This window comes from Plecotus auritus, assembly GCF_963455305.1.
Source record: "Plecotus auritus genome assembly, chromosome: 2".
Lineage (NCBI taxonomy): Eukaryota > Metazoa > Chordata > Mammalia > Chiroptera > Vespertilionidae > Plecotus > Plecotus auritus.
Genome location: NC_137771.1, coordinates 66187620 through 66202370, shown reverse-complemented (window position 1 = coordinate 66202370; position 14751 = coordinate 66187620). Strand labels below are relative to the sequence as shown.

Below are 14751 nucleotides of genomic sequence, written 5' to 3'. Positions count from 1 at the left end.
GTCTCCAAAGTTTCCATTGCATATTAACATTTATCGTATCACGTATCATATACTCATGAAATAATTCTCAAATGATATTATAATTATTTATTTGTTTGACCCTTATTCCTAATAAACTCTGAACTTCTTGAGAGTACTCATTCTCTTATTCATATTTATAATCCCTGTTCCTCACACACAATGGGCACTAGAATAATGTTTTGTGAATCAGTGAACCAGACTGATATTCCTTCAAATTTGACTATTGAAAGAGCCTTCTAACAGATTTTCCTACAGTCAGTGTTTCCTGTCTTAAAAGTACTCTGTATCTTGTCAACAGATTAATATTTTGAAAAAACAACTTGAAATCAGAGGATTACCGTAATTCCCCAAAGTCAGTTGCTCCCAGTCTAAAATATAGTCTAAAATTCTTAGCCTAAAATTTAAGGTTCTCCTTAATATGGTCTCTTAATTACTATACATTTTATCTATTAAATTGGTGAAACAAGTTATTTGCCACAGGTGAGATATGTTAGGGTAAAGTACCTCACATAATTATTTATATGTCCTCCTTGTTTCTCAGACCAATTGGAATCTTCCTGAGGGCACAATGGGTCTTTGCCCTTATTCAAATCATCTTGCACATGAAATTCTGTCAATTATCATTTAAAAACACTTCCTGATCTCTATTATATCCCTGTTCACTATAATTATTCTGGTTGAAGTGTTCTTCCCCCCGCCCCTTCTGCTTATCAAGATTTTACCTACTTTGTTGGCCTATCTCCAGGGCATCTCCTTTGAAACCTTCTTTGAATGCCCTGACCTCCTGTCACTTTACAATGAATCTCTTCCTCCTCTGTGCTTCTTTTTTGGTACTTGTTATAGTCTTTTGATACCTCTATCTTGCTTAAATTTTAATTGAATATATACATGTATTTTCTGCCCTCTATAAAATTCAATGAAGAAAAGGATTTTGGTCATGTTGTGTGTCTTTTAAAATATATTTTTATTGATTCCAGAGAGAAAGGGAGCGGGAGAGAGAGAGAAACATCAGTGATGACAGAGAATCATCCATAAGCTGCCTCCTGCATGCCCCCTACTGGGGATCGATCCCACAGCCTGAGCCCGAAACCTGGGCATGTGCCCTGATCGGGAATCAAACCCATAACCTCCTGGTTCATAGGTCAAAGCTCAACCACTCACCCACACTGGCTAGTGGATTTGGTCTTGTTGATTTTTATTAGCTACCATGTCTTAAGTTATGTTCCCTACTTTTTTTCTTTAATGAAAAGATTGATCTATAACTTCTGGAAGAAAAGCAATAAGGTAAAGGAAATATTCATAGTGTTAAGCTGTATAATTTCACATTGCTGTGAAGAAATTCAAGGATCTCTATTTGGAATTACAAGATGAATGTCTAAATAAAATAATATAGATTGTTTGTTTACTTTCAGGGTTTCATTGGATCTCCTGGGGAAGCAGGACAGCTGGGGCCTGAAGGAGAGAGAGTGAGTACGTTTTACATTACTTTTAGAGTGATGTGCATGTGGTGATGTACAGCAGGGACAGAGACTCCTCTGTCAGGCAAGTCATCCTACGCAGTGATACACATATGGTGATGTGCAGCAGGGTCATGAACTCCTGTGTCAGGCAGGTCATCCTACTGAGTGATATACATATGTTAATACACAATGAGGTCATGAACTCCTGTGTCAGGCACATCATCTTACTAAGTGAAGCAAGCCAGGTTTAAAACAAATCACCTACCAGAAATATAACTAGGTTCTCTTAAATGTTACCAAATTTTGTTTTAAGAAAGTAAATGATACAAATATATATGGCTAGATATTTTGAATTTAGTTAAAAAAATACAAATTGAAATATTAAATATCTAATTATGAAAATTTTATTTTGTAATTCATTACTCTTTAATTCAAGTATAAACTCTTAGCAGGTCTTGTATTTTATAATGCAATAGGCAGCAAATAATTAAGAAGATGTATTTTTTTAAATATTTTTTTATTGTTTAAAGTATTACATGTATTAGTACATATATCTCCTTTTTTTTCCGCATTGACCTTCTCCCAGCCTCCCCTACCCCCTGTCGCATGCCCTCATCCCACCCCCCCCAGTGTCTTGTGTCCATTGGTGTACTTATATGCATGCATACAAGTCCTTTGGTTGATCTATTTCCCTCCCTCCCCAACACTCCCCAGCCTTCCACTGTAATTTGAGAGTCTGTTCAGTGCTTTACTGCCTCTGTATCTATCTTTTTATTCATCAGGTTATAATGTTCTTTATTTTCCATAAATGAGTGAGATCATGTAGTATTGTTCTTTCATTGCCTCGCTTATTTCACTTAACATAATGCTCTCCAGGTCCATCCATGCTGCTGCAAATGGTAAGAATTCCTTCTTTTTTACCACAGTGTAGTATTCCATTGTGTAGATGTACCATAGTTTTCTAATCCACTCATCTGCTGATGGGCATTTAGGGTGTTTCCAAATCTTAGCTATGGTGAATTGTGCTGCTATGAACATAGGGGTGCATATATCCTTTCTGATTGGTGTTTCTAGTTTCTTGGGATATATTCCTAGAAGTAGGATTACTGGGTCAAATGGGAGCTGCATTTTTAGTTTTTTGAGGAAACTCCATACTGTACTCCACAGTGTCTGCACCAGTCTGCATTCCCACCAGCAGTGCACCAGGATTCCTTTTTCTCCGCATCCTCGCCAGCACTTGTCGTTTGTTGATGATTGCCATTCTGACAGGTGTGAGATGGTACCGCATTGTCGTTTTGATTTGCATCTCTTGGATAATTAGTGACTTTGAGCATGTCTTCATATGTCTCTTGGCCTTCCTTCTGTCTTCTTTCGAAAAGATTCTATTTAGGTCCGTTGCCCATTTTTTTATTGGATCATTTATCTTCCTTTTATTAAGTTGTATAAGTTCCCTGTAGATGTTGGAGATTAAACCTTTATCAGTGATAACATTTGCAAATATGTTCTCCCATACAGTGGGCTTTCTTGTTGTTTTGTTGATGGTTTCTTTTACTGTGAAAAAGCTTTTTATTTTGATGTAGTCCCATTTGTTTATTATCTCTTTAGCTTCCATTGCCCTAGGAGCTGTATCGGTAAAGAAATTGCTTTGGCATATGTCTGAGATTTCTCTGCCTGTGGATTCCTCTAGTATTTTTATGGTTTCCCGTCTTATGTTTAAGTCCTTTATCCATTTTGAGTTTATTTTTGTGTATGGTGTAAGTTGGTGATCTAGTTTCATTTTTTTTGCATGTATCTGCCCAGTTTTCCCAACACCATTTATTGAAGAGACTGTCTTGACTCCATTGTATGTTCATGCCTCCTTTGTCAAATATTAATTGAGCATATGGTTTGAGTCGATATCTGGATTCTCTATTCTATTCCATTGATCTATATGTCTGTTCTTGTGCCAGTACCAGGCTGTTTTGAGAACAGTGGCTTTGTAATACAACTTGAAATCTGGTATTGAGATACCACCTACTTTGTTCTTCTTTCTCAGGATTGCTGTGGCTATTTGGGGTCTTTTTTTTATTCCAGATGAATTTTTGGAGTGTTCTTTCTAGGTCTGTGAAATATGCCATTGGTATTTTAATGGGGAGTGCATTGATTCTATAGATTGCTTTGGGTAGTATGGACATTTTAATGATGTTGATTCTACCAATCCATGAACATGGTATGTTCTTCTATCTGTTTACATCTTCCTCTATCTCTTTTTTCAGTGTCCTGTAGTTTTCCAAGTTCATAGAAGGAACTTGGAAGTGTTCCTTCCTCTTGAATTTTTTTGGAATAGTCTGAGGAGAATAGGTTTTAATTCTTCCTTGAATGTTTGGTAAAACTCCCCTGTGAAGCTGTCTGGCCCTGGGCTTTTGTTTGCTGGAAGCTTTTTGATGACTGCTTCAATTTCTTCCATAGTTATTGGCCTATTGAGATGTTTAGATTCTTCCTGATTGAGTTTGGAAGGTTGTATTTTTCTAGGAATATGTCCATTTCCTTCAGGTTGTCCAGTTTGTTGGAATAGAGTTGTTCATAGTATTTTTTAACAATCCTTTGTATTTCAGTGGGATCTGTTGTTATTTCACCTCTTTCATTTCTGATTTTGTTTATTTGGGTCCTCTCTCTTTGCTTCTTGATGAGCCTGGCTAGAGGTTCATCAATCTTGTTTATCCTTTCAAAGAACCAGCTCTTGGTTTTGTTGATCTTTTGTATTTTTTTTTTGGTCTCAATGTCATTTATCTCCGCTCTGATCTTTATTATTTCCTTCCTTCTGCTTACACTGGGCTTTTCTTGTTGCTTGCTTTCTAACTCTTTGAGTTGTAGGGTTAGGTGATTTATTACCATTGTTTCTTGTTCTTTGCAGTAGGCTTGTAGAGCTATGAACTTCCCTCTCAAGAGTGCTTTCGCTGTGTCTCATAGATTTTGGATTGTTGTGTTTTCATTGTCATTTGTTGCCATGATGTTTTTTATTTCTTCTTTGATCTCTCTGGTAACTCAGTCATTGTTTAATAGCATGCTGTTTAGTCTCCATGTGTTTGATTTTTTCGATTGTTTTTATTGTAGTTGATTTCCAGTTTTATGCCACTGTAATCTGAGAAGATGCTTGATATGATTTCTATCTTCTTGAATTTGAAGAGACTTTGCCTATGACCCAACATATGGTCTCTCTTTGAAAATGACCCATGTGCACTTGAGGAGAATGTATATTCTGTGGCTTTGGGGTGAAATGTTCTGAATATGTCAATTAATTCCATCTGATCTAGTGAGTCCTTTAGGATTGATGTTTCTTTGCTGATTTTTTGTTTAGAGGACTTGTCCAATAGTGGGGTATTAAAGTATCCTACTATAATTGTATTGATGTCAATCTCTCCCTTGATATCCTCCAGGAGTTTTTTTTTATGTATTTGGGTGCTCCTGTATTGGGTGCATATATGTTTACCAGAGTTATTTCTTCTTGTTGGATTGCTCCCTTTTAGTATTATAAAGTGGCCTTCCTTATCTTTTCTTATGTCCTTCTCTTTGAGATCTAATTTGTCAGATATAAGCATTGCTACCCCAGCTTTTTTTTTTTTTCATTTCCATTTGCCTGAAAAACCTTTTTCCATCCCTTCACCCTCAGTCTGTGTGCGTCTTTTTTTCTGAGGTGGGTTTCTTTTCTATGGGTCGTGTTTTCTTATTCAGTCCGTTACCCTATGTCTTTTGATTGGGGCATTTAATCCCTTTACATTTAAAGTTATTATTGATAGATACTTATTTGTCGCCATTTTTATTCTTTATCCCTGTGTTTCTTCTTCGCTTCCTATTTCTTTTTTTTACAGCAGACCCTTTAGCATTTCTTGCATTGCTGGTTTGGTAATAAATTCCCTTAGTCCTTTTTTGTCTGTGAAGCTCCTGATTTCACCTTCAATTTTGATTGATAGCCTTGCTGGGAACAGTATTCTTGGATTCAGAATACTTCCTTTGTATGACTTTGTATATTTCATTCCATTCCCTACTGGCCTGATGATTTTCTGTTGAGAAACCAGTCACTAGTCTGATGGGGGTTCCTTTGTAGGTAACTTTCTGTCTCTCTCTGGCCACTTTTAAGATTCTTACTTTGTTGTTGGTGTTTGCCAATTTAATTATGTGCCTTGGAGTCGGTGCTTTGGGGTTCATTTTGCCTGGGACTCTGTGAGCTTCTTGGATTTGTGTGGGTTTTTTCTTCTCTATATCAGGGAAGTTTTCTGTCATTATTTCTTCAAACAGGTTTTCTATTCCTTGCTCATTTTCCTCTCCTTCTGGGACGCCTATTATGCAGATATTGTTTTGTTTCATGTTGTTCCAAAGTTCCCTTAGGCTCTCCTCCTGCTTTTAATTTTTTTTTTTTCTAGAAGCTGCTCTACTTGGGTATTTTTTCCTACTTTGTCTTCTAGTTCACTGATGCAGTCCTGTGCTTCTCCTAGTCTACTCTTGATGCTTTCTATTGAGTTCTTTACAGCAGCGATATCATTTTTCATTTCTTCTTGGTTCTTCATTTCCTCTTGGTTCTTACTCATATTGTCAAATTTGTCTTCCATTCTTTTCAGCCACCTTATGACCATTTCTCTGAATTCTTTCTCTGGAAGTTTGCTTGCCTCCATTTCGTTTACCTCCTTTTCTGGTGATGCCTGCTTTTCTTTCATATGCGGGCTGTTTCTTTTTCTCCCCATGGTCTCTCTTCTCCGGGTGTCTGGGTATGTATTTCTCTCTCTCCTTATCCCAGGCGAAATCTGACCTTTCCGTGGTGGAGTATAGAGCTCCTCTGAATCTGCGTGTTTGCGTCAATTGGGGACTGGTGTTCTGGGGTTCGCCGCTGTTCGGTGGGTGCTTGTAGTTGTAGATTTTTAGGCTTCCGATAACATCCACTTTCCCCTTCAAGATGGCGCAGTCTCCGTGTCTGAGCCAGTTGCTCCAGGAGGGAATCCAGCAGCAGTGGGGGCTGCCCCGTCCAGCAGTCTCCCACCATCTCCTGGAGTATAGCTGTCCTTCAACTCACCAACAAACACTCCCTGTGTGACCCTCAGCTGTTCTTTCTATCTGCTCCGGGACAAGGCTCGGGACACAACTGTCTATTCCAGCGCCATTTTTTTTTTGTCAGAAGATGTGTTTTTTGTTTAGTTTAACAATGAAAGATAGCTATCCATAAATGTAGGTACTTATAAATAAAGATAGAATATTTGCAAAATAATATTATACTTTTAAAAATTAATCATATATGTACAGAGGCTTGGCATTCCAACTTCATCTTATCTAATTTTAGGTGCCATAGCAGTTCAGTGATTTCTATTTGCATACCTTCATTTACATTGTTAATATTAATTAATAAAGTAAAATTAAATAGTATCAGCATAACAAGTTTTGAAAGCAAAGAAAGTCATATTCAAAATTTAGCATTTAACTCTATTATTACAAGAATGCTATTGAAGCCAACATTGTCCTTTCTGGAAACAAGTGAAAGTAAACCAGATCATTCTTTGCTAGATGAATTTTCAAATTTACAGATTTCCAACTGAGTGAATTAAATTGCATTTTCTTGTTATTACTTGTGAATGCCCTTCCAGAGAAGAAATATTCAGAATTTAAACATGCTGTAAAGGCAATCAAAATGTTCATTCTTCTTTGGTGAGATGAGGTGAAGATTTACCCTTGGAAAACATACACGTCATTTATTTCACTTGTAAAATATATCTTTTTTTTAAAGTAAATCTTTATTCAGATTATTACAATTGTTTCTCCTTTTTCCCCCCATAGCTCCCCTCCACCTGGTTCCCACCCCACCTTCTGCCCTTACCACCCCCTGACTGTCCTCATCCATAGGTGTATGATTTTTGTCCAGTCTCTTCCTGAACCCCCATACCCCTTTCCCCCTGAGAATTATCAGTCCACGCCCTTTCTATGCCCCTGATTCTATTATATTCACCAGATTATTCTGTTCCTCAGGTTTTTAATTCACTTGATTTTTAGGTTCACTTGTTGATAGATATGTATTTGTTGTTCATAATTTTTATCTTTACTTTTTTCTTCTTCCTCTTCTTTAAGAATACCTTTCAGCATTTCATATAATACTGGGTTGGTGGTGATGAACTCCTTTAGCTTTTTCTTATCTGTGAATCTCTTTATCTGCCCTTCAATTCTGAATGATAGCTTTGCTGGGTAGAGTAATCTTGGTTGTAGGTTCTTGCTATTCATCACTTTGAAAATTTCTTGCCACTCTGTCTAGTCTGCATATTTTCTGTTGAGAAATCAGCTGACAACCGTATGGGTGCTCCCTTGTAGGTAATTAACTGTTTTTCTCTTGCTGCTTTTAAGATTCTCTTTTTGTCTTTTGCTCTTGGCATTTTAATTATGATTTGTCTTGGTGTGGTCCTCTTTGGATTCCTTTTGTTTGGGGTTCTGTGCGCTTCCTGGACTTGTAAGTCTGTTTCTGTCACCAGGTGGGGGAAGTTTTCGGTCATTATTTCTTCAAATAGGTTTTCAGTATCTTGCTCTCTCTCTTCTTCTGGCACCCCCATAATTCTGATGTTGGTACACTTGAAGTTGTCCCAGAGTCTTCTTACACTATCTTCAACTTTTTGGGTTTTTTTTTCTTTTTGCTTTTTCGGTTGAGTGTTTTTTGCTTCTTTGTATTTCAATTCTTTGACTTGATTCTTGTGTTCCTCTAGTCTGTTGTTGGGTCTCTGTATAATATTTTTTATTTCAGTCAGTGTATGTTTAATTTCTAGTTGGTCCTTTTTCATATCTTCGAGGGTCTCGTTATATTTATCGGCCTTTTCTAGGATATTCTTGAAAAGCCTTATAACTGTGGTTTTGAATTCTATATCCAGTCGTTTGTTTTCCTCCATTTCTTTCGTTTGTGATCTGTTTCTTTGACGCCGCATTTTCACTGCTTCCCTGAGTTGGTAGGGTAAATTTGTGTGCTAGGTTTCCTATATGGCCCAGTGGGTCGGCCTCCCCAGTTAACCTGAGGTGGACACTCTTGGTGCACCCCTTTGTGGACTGTGTGTACAGCCTTGTTGTAGTTAAGTCTTGATTGTTGTTGGTATCACTGGGAGGAACTGACCTCCAGGCCAGTTGGCTGTAAGGATCAGCTGTGTCTACACTGGGAGATTTTCAGTGCTGGAGACAGCCTTATAGGATTAGACTTGCCAAATTGCAGTAGTCTCTGTGCTCAGCTTGGATGGGGTAGAGTCTGAGGGCAGAGCAGATAGTCTTGGCTTCCAGTCAGCCTTGCCCTTATGCGCCTGCGTGCCGCCAGATCTCTGCCTTCCCTGGCTCCCGAGTCTCCGCCCAAGAGTCCAGATTTCCCCCCACAAGAGTGTGGGTCCCCAGGGGCTCGCCTGGAACTGGGGTTCAGTGCAGTCAGAACTGGGGCTCAGTGCAGTCAGGAGCTTCTGACTCCCTTCCACTAGGAAAAGCCTGTGGCAACCTCCTCAGCCTTTGTGCGCACTGGCATGCACGTGCCTGCAGACCTCTGCCTTCCCCGGCTCCCAAGTCTCTGCCCGAGAGTCCAGATTCCCCCCTGTAAGAGCGCGGGTCCCCAGGGGCTCGCCTGGAACTGGGGTTCAGTGCAGTCAGAACTGGAGTTCAGTGCAGTCAGGAGCTTCTGACTCCCTTCTGCTAGGGAAAGCCTGTGGCAACCTCCGCAGCCTTTGTGCACACTGGCGCACATGCCTCCAGACCCCTGCCTGCCGGGGCTCTCCCGGGTCTCCTTCGGGTCTCCGAGTCTCTGGGTGCCTTTCTCTCTACCTGACAGTCCAGACTCCCCCTGTATGAGCCTGGGTCCATGGGGTTTCGCCCAGGACTGGGGATCAGTGCAGTCAGAACTGGGGTTCAGTGCAGTCCGGGGCTTCCTTCCCTCTTCCGCCAGAGGAAGTAAGCCAGGCTCTCAGCCGCCCTTCCTCTCTGCATGCACAAAGACCCTTTGCCATACCTCCAATTCTCTGTGAGTTTTTCTCTTTCCTTCTCGTTGTAGAATTTTCACTCAGCCAGCTTTCCTGTGGTTCTGGATGGTGTCCGTTCTGTCTTTTAGTTGTAGTTTTGAAATTGTTGTGCGAGGCACCAGTTTAGGTGCTTACCTATGCCGCCATCTTGGTTTCTCTCCACTTGTAAAATATATCTTCAGCATGATGCCAACTAAGCTACTTACCTGCCTTGTGATACAGCAGTCTTGTAGATGATGTTTCCAGTCCATCATGCCAAGAACTCAGCTGCTTCTCATTGACCCAAAGAGGTATATACAGTTCACATTGTTAAGTACTCTGCTGCTCATGATACAATTCTTTCCTGACCTTTTGGTATGAACTTATTTCTAGTAAATGATATAGTAAATAAGCTGAAGTTATAAGTCATTGCAAAATGTTACCATCTTTGATTTAAGAATCCAAGTGTTATTAAGACCCTTGCAAATCATAAATATAAGTTTATTTTGTGATATTGTGCCTATCATGGTACCATGTCCTAATATCATTTGGCTACTTAAAATTCTGATTAAAACCATAAATGATGTAATTAATAAGGTATCATTATTATGTTATAAAACATTTAAGTAGAGAAAAGCAGAAAAAAATAATGTAGTGCTAATCACTCTTGAAAATAAATGAAATGAAAAAATCCTTTCTTGAATTTAATAATATATATTTTATTTATGAAAAATATACACTGAGTGGCCAGATTATTATGATCTCTGAATGCTTAATAATCTGGCCACTCAGTGTATATATATATATATATATAGAGAGAGAGAGAGAGAGAGAGAGAGGCCCGGTGCATGAATTCGTGCATGGATAGGGTCTGGCCAGCATGGCCAGGGGGAGGGGACATGGGCGGTTGGCCAGCCTGCCTGCTGGTCAAACTCCTAGTTGAGGGCACAATTTGCATATTAGCCTTTTATTATATAGGATATACACTGAGTGGCTAGATTATTATGCGTTCAGAGATCATAATAATCTGGCCACTCAGTGTATATTTATTTATGAAAAATCCTATCTAATAAAAGAGAAACATGCAAATTGACCATACCTCTGCTACGCCCACAAGCCACACCCACCAGCCAATCAGGAGCAAGTATGCAAATTAACCCAACAAATATGGCGGCGGCCACAGAGCTGGAGAGAGCAGGAGGCTTGGGTTGCCCCCGGCAATGGAGGAAGCCAAGCTTTCCACCCACCCTGGCCTACCCTGGCCTCCACTCAAGGCTACAAAGTTTCAATTATAGAAGATAAATAAATCCCAACAAAAATGGTGGCAGCCACAGAGCTGGAGTCAGCCAGAGGCTTGGGTTGCCCCTGGTGATGGAGGAAGCCAAGCTTCCTGCCCTGGCCTCTGCTCAAGGCTACAAAGTTTCAATTATAGAAGGTAAATTAATCCCAGATACCAGGGCCTCAACTTGGGTCTCTGGGGGGCGTGGCCAGCCTGCAAACCACCACAGGCCCCTCGCCCAGGCCACCCCACGCCCCAAGGGAACCCCCACCCTGATCTGGGACACCCTTCAGGACAAACCAGCTGGCCCCCACCCGTGCACCCGGCCTCTATCCTATCTAATAAAAGAGTAATATGCAAATTGACCATCACTCCAACACACAAGATGGCTGTCCCATGTGGTCAAAGATCGTGCCCCCATGTGGACACAAGGTGGCCAGCAGGGGAGGACAGTTGGGAGGGACCAGGCCTGCAAGGGAGGGCAGTTGTGGGGTGATCAGGCCAGCAGGGGAGAGCAGTTGGGGGTGATCAAGCCTGCAGGGGACAGCAGTTAGGGGTGACCAGGCTGGCAGAGGAGGGAAGTTGGGGGTGACTGGGCCTTCAGGGAAGGGCAGTTGGGGGGGACCCAGGCCTACAGGGGAAAGCAATTGGGGGGGACCAGGCCTGCAGGGTAGGGCAGTTGGGGGGAACCCAGGCCTACAGGGGAAAGCAATTGGGAGGGACCAGGCCTGCAGGGGAGGGCAGTTGGGGTTGACCAGGTTTGCAGGGGAGGGAAGTTAGAGGTGACTATGCCTGCAGGGGAGGGCAGTTATAGGTGTCCAGGCCTTCAGGGGAGGACAGTTAGGGGTGACCAGGCCGGCACGGGAGGGCAGTTAGAGGCAATCAGGCTGGCAGGGGAGCAGTTAGGCATCAATCAGGCTGGCAGGGGAGTAGTTAGGGGATAATCATGCTGGTCGGCAGAAGTGGTTAGGGGCAATCAGGAAGGCAGGCAGGTGAGCAGTTGGGAGCCAGCAGTCCTGGATTGTGAGAGGGCAGTCGGAAATCCCTCGAGGGGTCCCATATTGGAGAGGGTGCAGGCTTGGCTGAGGGACACCCCCCACCCGTGTATGAATTTCATGCACCGGGCCTCTAGTGCTTATATAATTCTCTCTGCACTATCCTGAGATTTAGTGAACCTACTAAAATTTTAGAAAATATCTGATTTAAAAAAAGGTTGGTGGAAGTCTATAAAGATGCATAAAGTACCAATGAAATTAATCCTAATGTTCACTTATAAACTCTTTTTTGAAGGAGACATTAGATAAGTATTTCTCAGACACTGTTGAGTTGAAAATAGGTGGATTACTTTAACCAATGATATCTTCAAACTTATCTATATATACTGTCAATGCCAAGTTACATGGTTCTGACAGATTTCTTAGTTTCTAAGGCTTACAAGTAGTTATCAGTCTCAAAGTGATTATATCAGGGTGCTTTGGACTGCAAGTTACAGAAAACCCCAACTCAAACTGGCTTTAAAAAGGAGGACATTTTTAATAATGATAATAAGGATAATAACAAATTATTTACTGAATGCTTATACATATGCAAAGCCCTATACAAATACTTCATATTAATGAATTCATAATACCCAGTGAGATAGGGATTATTATTATTCTTACTATAGATGAAGAAAATGAGGCACACGGAGAATGACTATGTACTAGGATCAGAGCCAGGATCTGAACACAGATATTCTGGCTCCAAAGCCTCAGTGCTTAAGAACTATGCCCTGCTGCTTCTTACATGACCAGAAATACACAGGTTAGGTGGGATCCAGGCACAATATGATTTTTGAGCCCAATGATGTCATCATCCTTTTCCCTGCTTTGCCTTTCAATGATGTCATCATCCTTCTCCCTGCTTTGCCTTGTCTAATGTTGGCTTTATCCTAAGGCTTATCTCCCATGTGATTGCTAGGTTGACAGTGTACAGGCTAAATGTGCCCTTGTTTATGTCCAGCCAGTGAGACATGGGGACAGAGGGGAGGTACTTGGCCCTTGGGTATGGAAAATAAGACCTCCTGTTGTCTGGTTGTGCCAAGTTTGGTTGTGTGCCTACCTGTGGACAAATAACTATCACTAGAGGAATGTCAGGATTCCATTTGGAAGTACAGATGGGATGAATTCCTGAAGATGAAGAAAAGGGTCTGCTTCAGTTACATTAATATATTGAAGCGTTTCTGAATATCTCACAAATTAAAGAACACTTTATTTCTCTCTTTGGCATATTTCATTAATGTTTGAGAAAAAGTATCTAGCTCAATCATTTATTCAACAAATATTTATTTTTTTATATTCTAGGGTGTTCCTGGGATTCGTGGAAAGAAGGGTCTTAAAGGAAGACAGGTAGTTGAATTCTTGTTTCCCGAGGTTCAGTTAGAGTAATATAATCTAATTAGGTGTATGTTTTTCACCTATTAAAATATGAATGTGGTTATTCTTATCCACAATCCATGTCATTCAACGGAATTTAATTTTTGCCACTTTAATAATCTAGCAAATACTACCTGAGAATGTGAAGGAAAATTTAGATTAGAAGTAATTTAAAAATTAACACTTCATATCCATTTAATGTACCTTTTCCCCAAAAACAAGGGGCTAAAATGTCACAGAAAATACATGAACAATTTAAAACATTGATGATAACACTATTCACCCTCATGGTTTAGAGGTTTTTACAGGCCTGCTTCAGATGTTAGCTGAGAAACTACTTTGTTACAGCTTGTTATATTTTCAGGTTAAAAAAAATCAATGAAAGTGAATTTTTCTAGATAATGTAATACTTCTGAGAGATGGGTGGACATTTTGACATCATCCAAAACCCTATTTAACCAATGAGAAAGCTGTGTGTGGTTCAGTGGAACATCCTCAGGTTATCCTGGCTGAGTGAGTACAGCTAATCCGCTACCTGCTTTTCACATGCGCTGTTTTTATTACTATTCAAAGAGACTGACTAGGGTGAGACATTCTGTGCTACACTGTTCTCTAGTCTATGAGGAAGAAAATTGCTTTTCAGGATACCTTTTCTAAAATTTGGTGTATATAAATAAAATCTTGATGATAATGCTAAAGGATTACATATCTCACCAGAATATTTATATTGTTTTTTTTTCTTTTGAAGTTTGGTATTTATTTTATTTTATTTTATGTTATTTTTTTTATTAATTTCTTTATTGATTAAGGTATCACATATTTGTCCTCATCCCCCCATTCCCATCCCAAACCCCTCCCCATGCATGCCCCCACCCTCCTGTTGTCCGTGACCACTGGTTAGGCTTATATGCATGCATACAAGTCCTTTGGTTGACCTCTCCCTTTACCCCCACACTCCCCTACCTTCCCTCTGAGGTTTGACAGTCTCATCGATGCTTTCCTGTCTCTGGGTCTATTTTTGTTCATCAGTTTATGTTGTTCATTATTTCCCCTAGATGAGTGAGATCATGTGATACTAGAAATACACTTATAAGAACCGAAAATGAGACACGCAATAATGGTTATGCTGGGAGGCAAATGAATCAGTCTGTAGTGAGTTTCTTTCTGGGCCAACAGTTCTTTTGAGTCCCAATTTCAATGTCAAACAGTTCCTTATGTGTACATGTCATGTGGACAAATGGTGTTAATGCAGGTCCTACCCTCTCGGGTTTGGTCCTGGGCAACCTGCCGCGACACACAGCTGCTGACTGCTAGTATGGCAAGGCATCGTCAATGTCTTCCATCTCTGGACTGTTTCTCTTCTGCCTTCATGGCTGGAGCAGTCCTGTCAATTCCTCTCTGTTGCAGGAATCCACATGGTCTTGGAGGTGTTTTCTGAAAATATACAAACATATTCTCGACTAAAAGTTAATAAAGGAATCTTTTCTATAAATTTGACTTGGGATCCTTTTTCTTTCTTTTTTTTTTTTTTTTGCCCAAACAATTTTCCTTTGGCTTATTTTGACACCAACAATTTTCCTTTGGCTTGTTTTGACACCATGTGTGTTTTT

The 14751-nt window shown here is 40.3% G+C and overlaps 1 protein-coding gene across 1 annotated transcript in view; it reads left to right on the top strand.

Annotated features, from left to right (window-relative positions):
* Positions 1 to 14751, top strand: part of COL24A1 (collagen type XXIV alpha 1 chain) — a gene marked incomplete at both ends in the record, with an annotated part of 318029 nt that overhangs the window by 76072 nt on the left and 227206 nt on the right. The window contains 2 exons of the mRNA XM_080655503.1: positions 1434 to 1487; positions 13070 to 13114. Of these exons, the coding sequence (XP_080511629.1) occupies positions 1434 to 1487; positions 13070 to 13114 (99 nt within the window). The remainder of the gene's footprint in view (positions 1 to 1433; positions 1488 to 13069; positions 13115 to 14751) is intronic.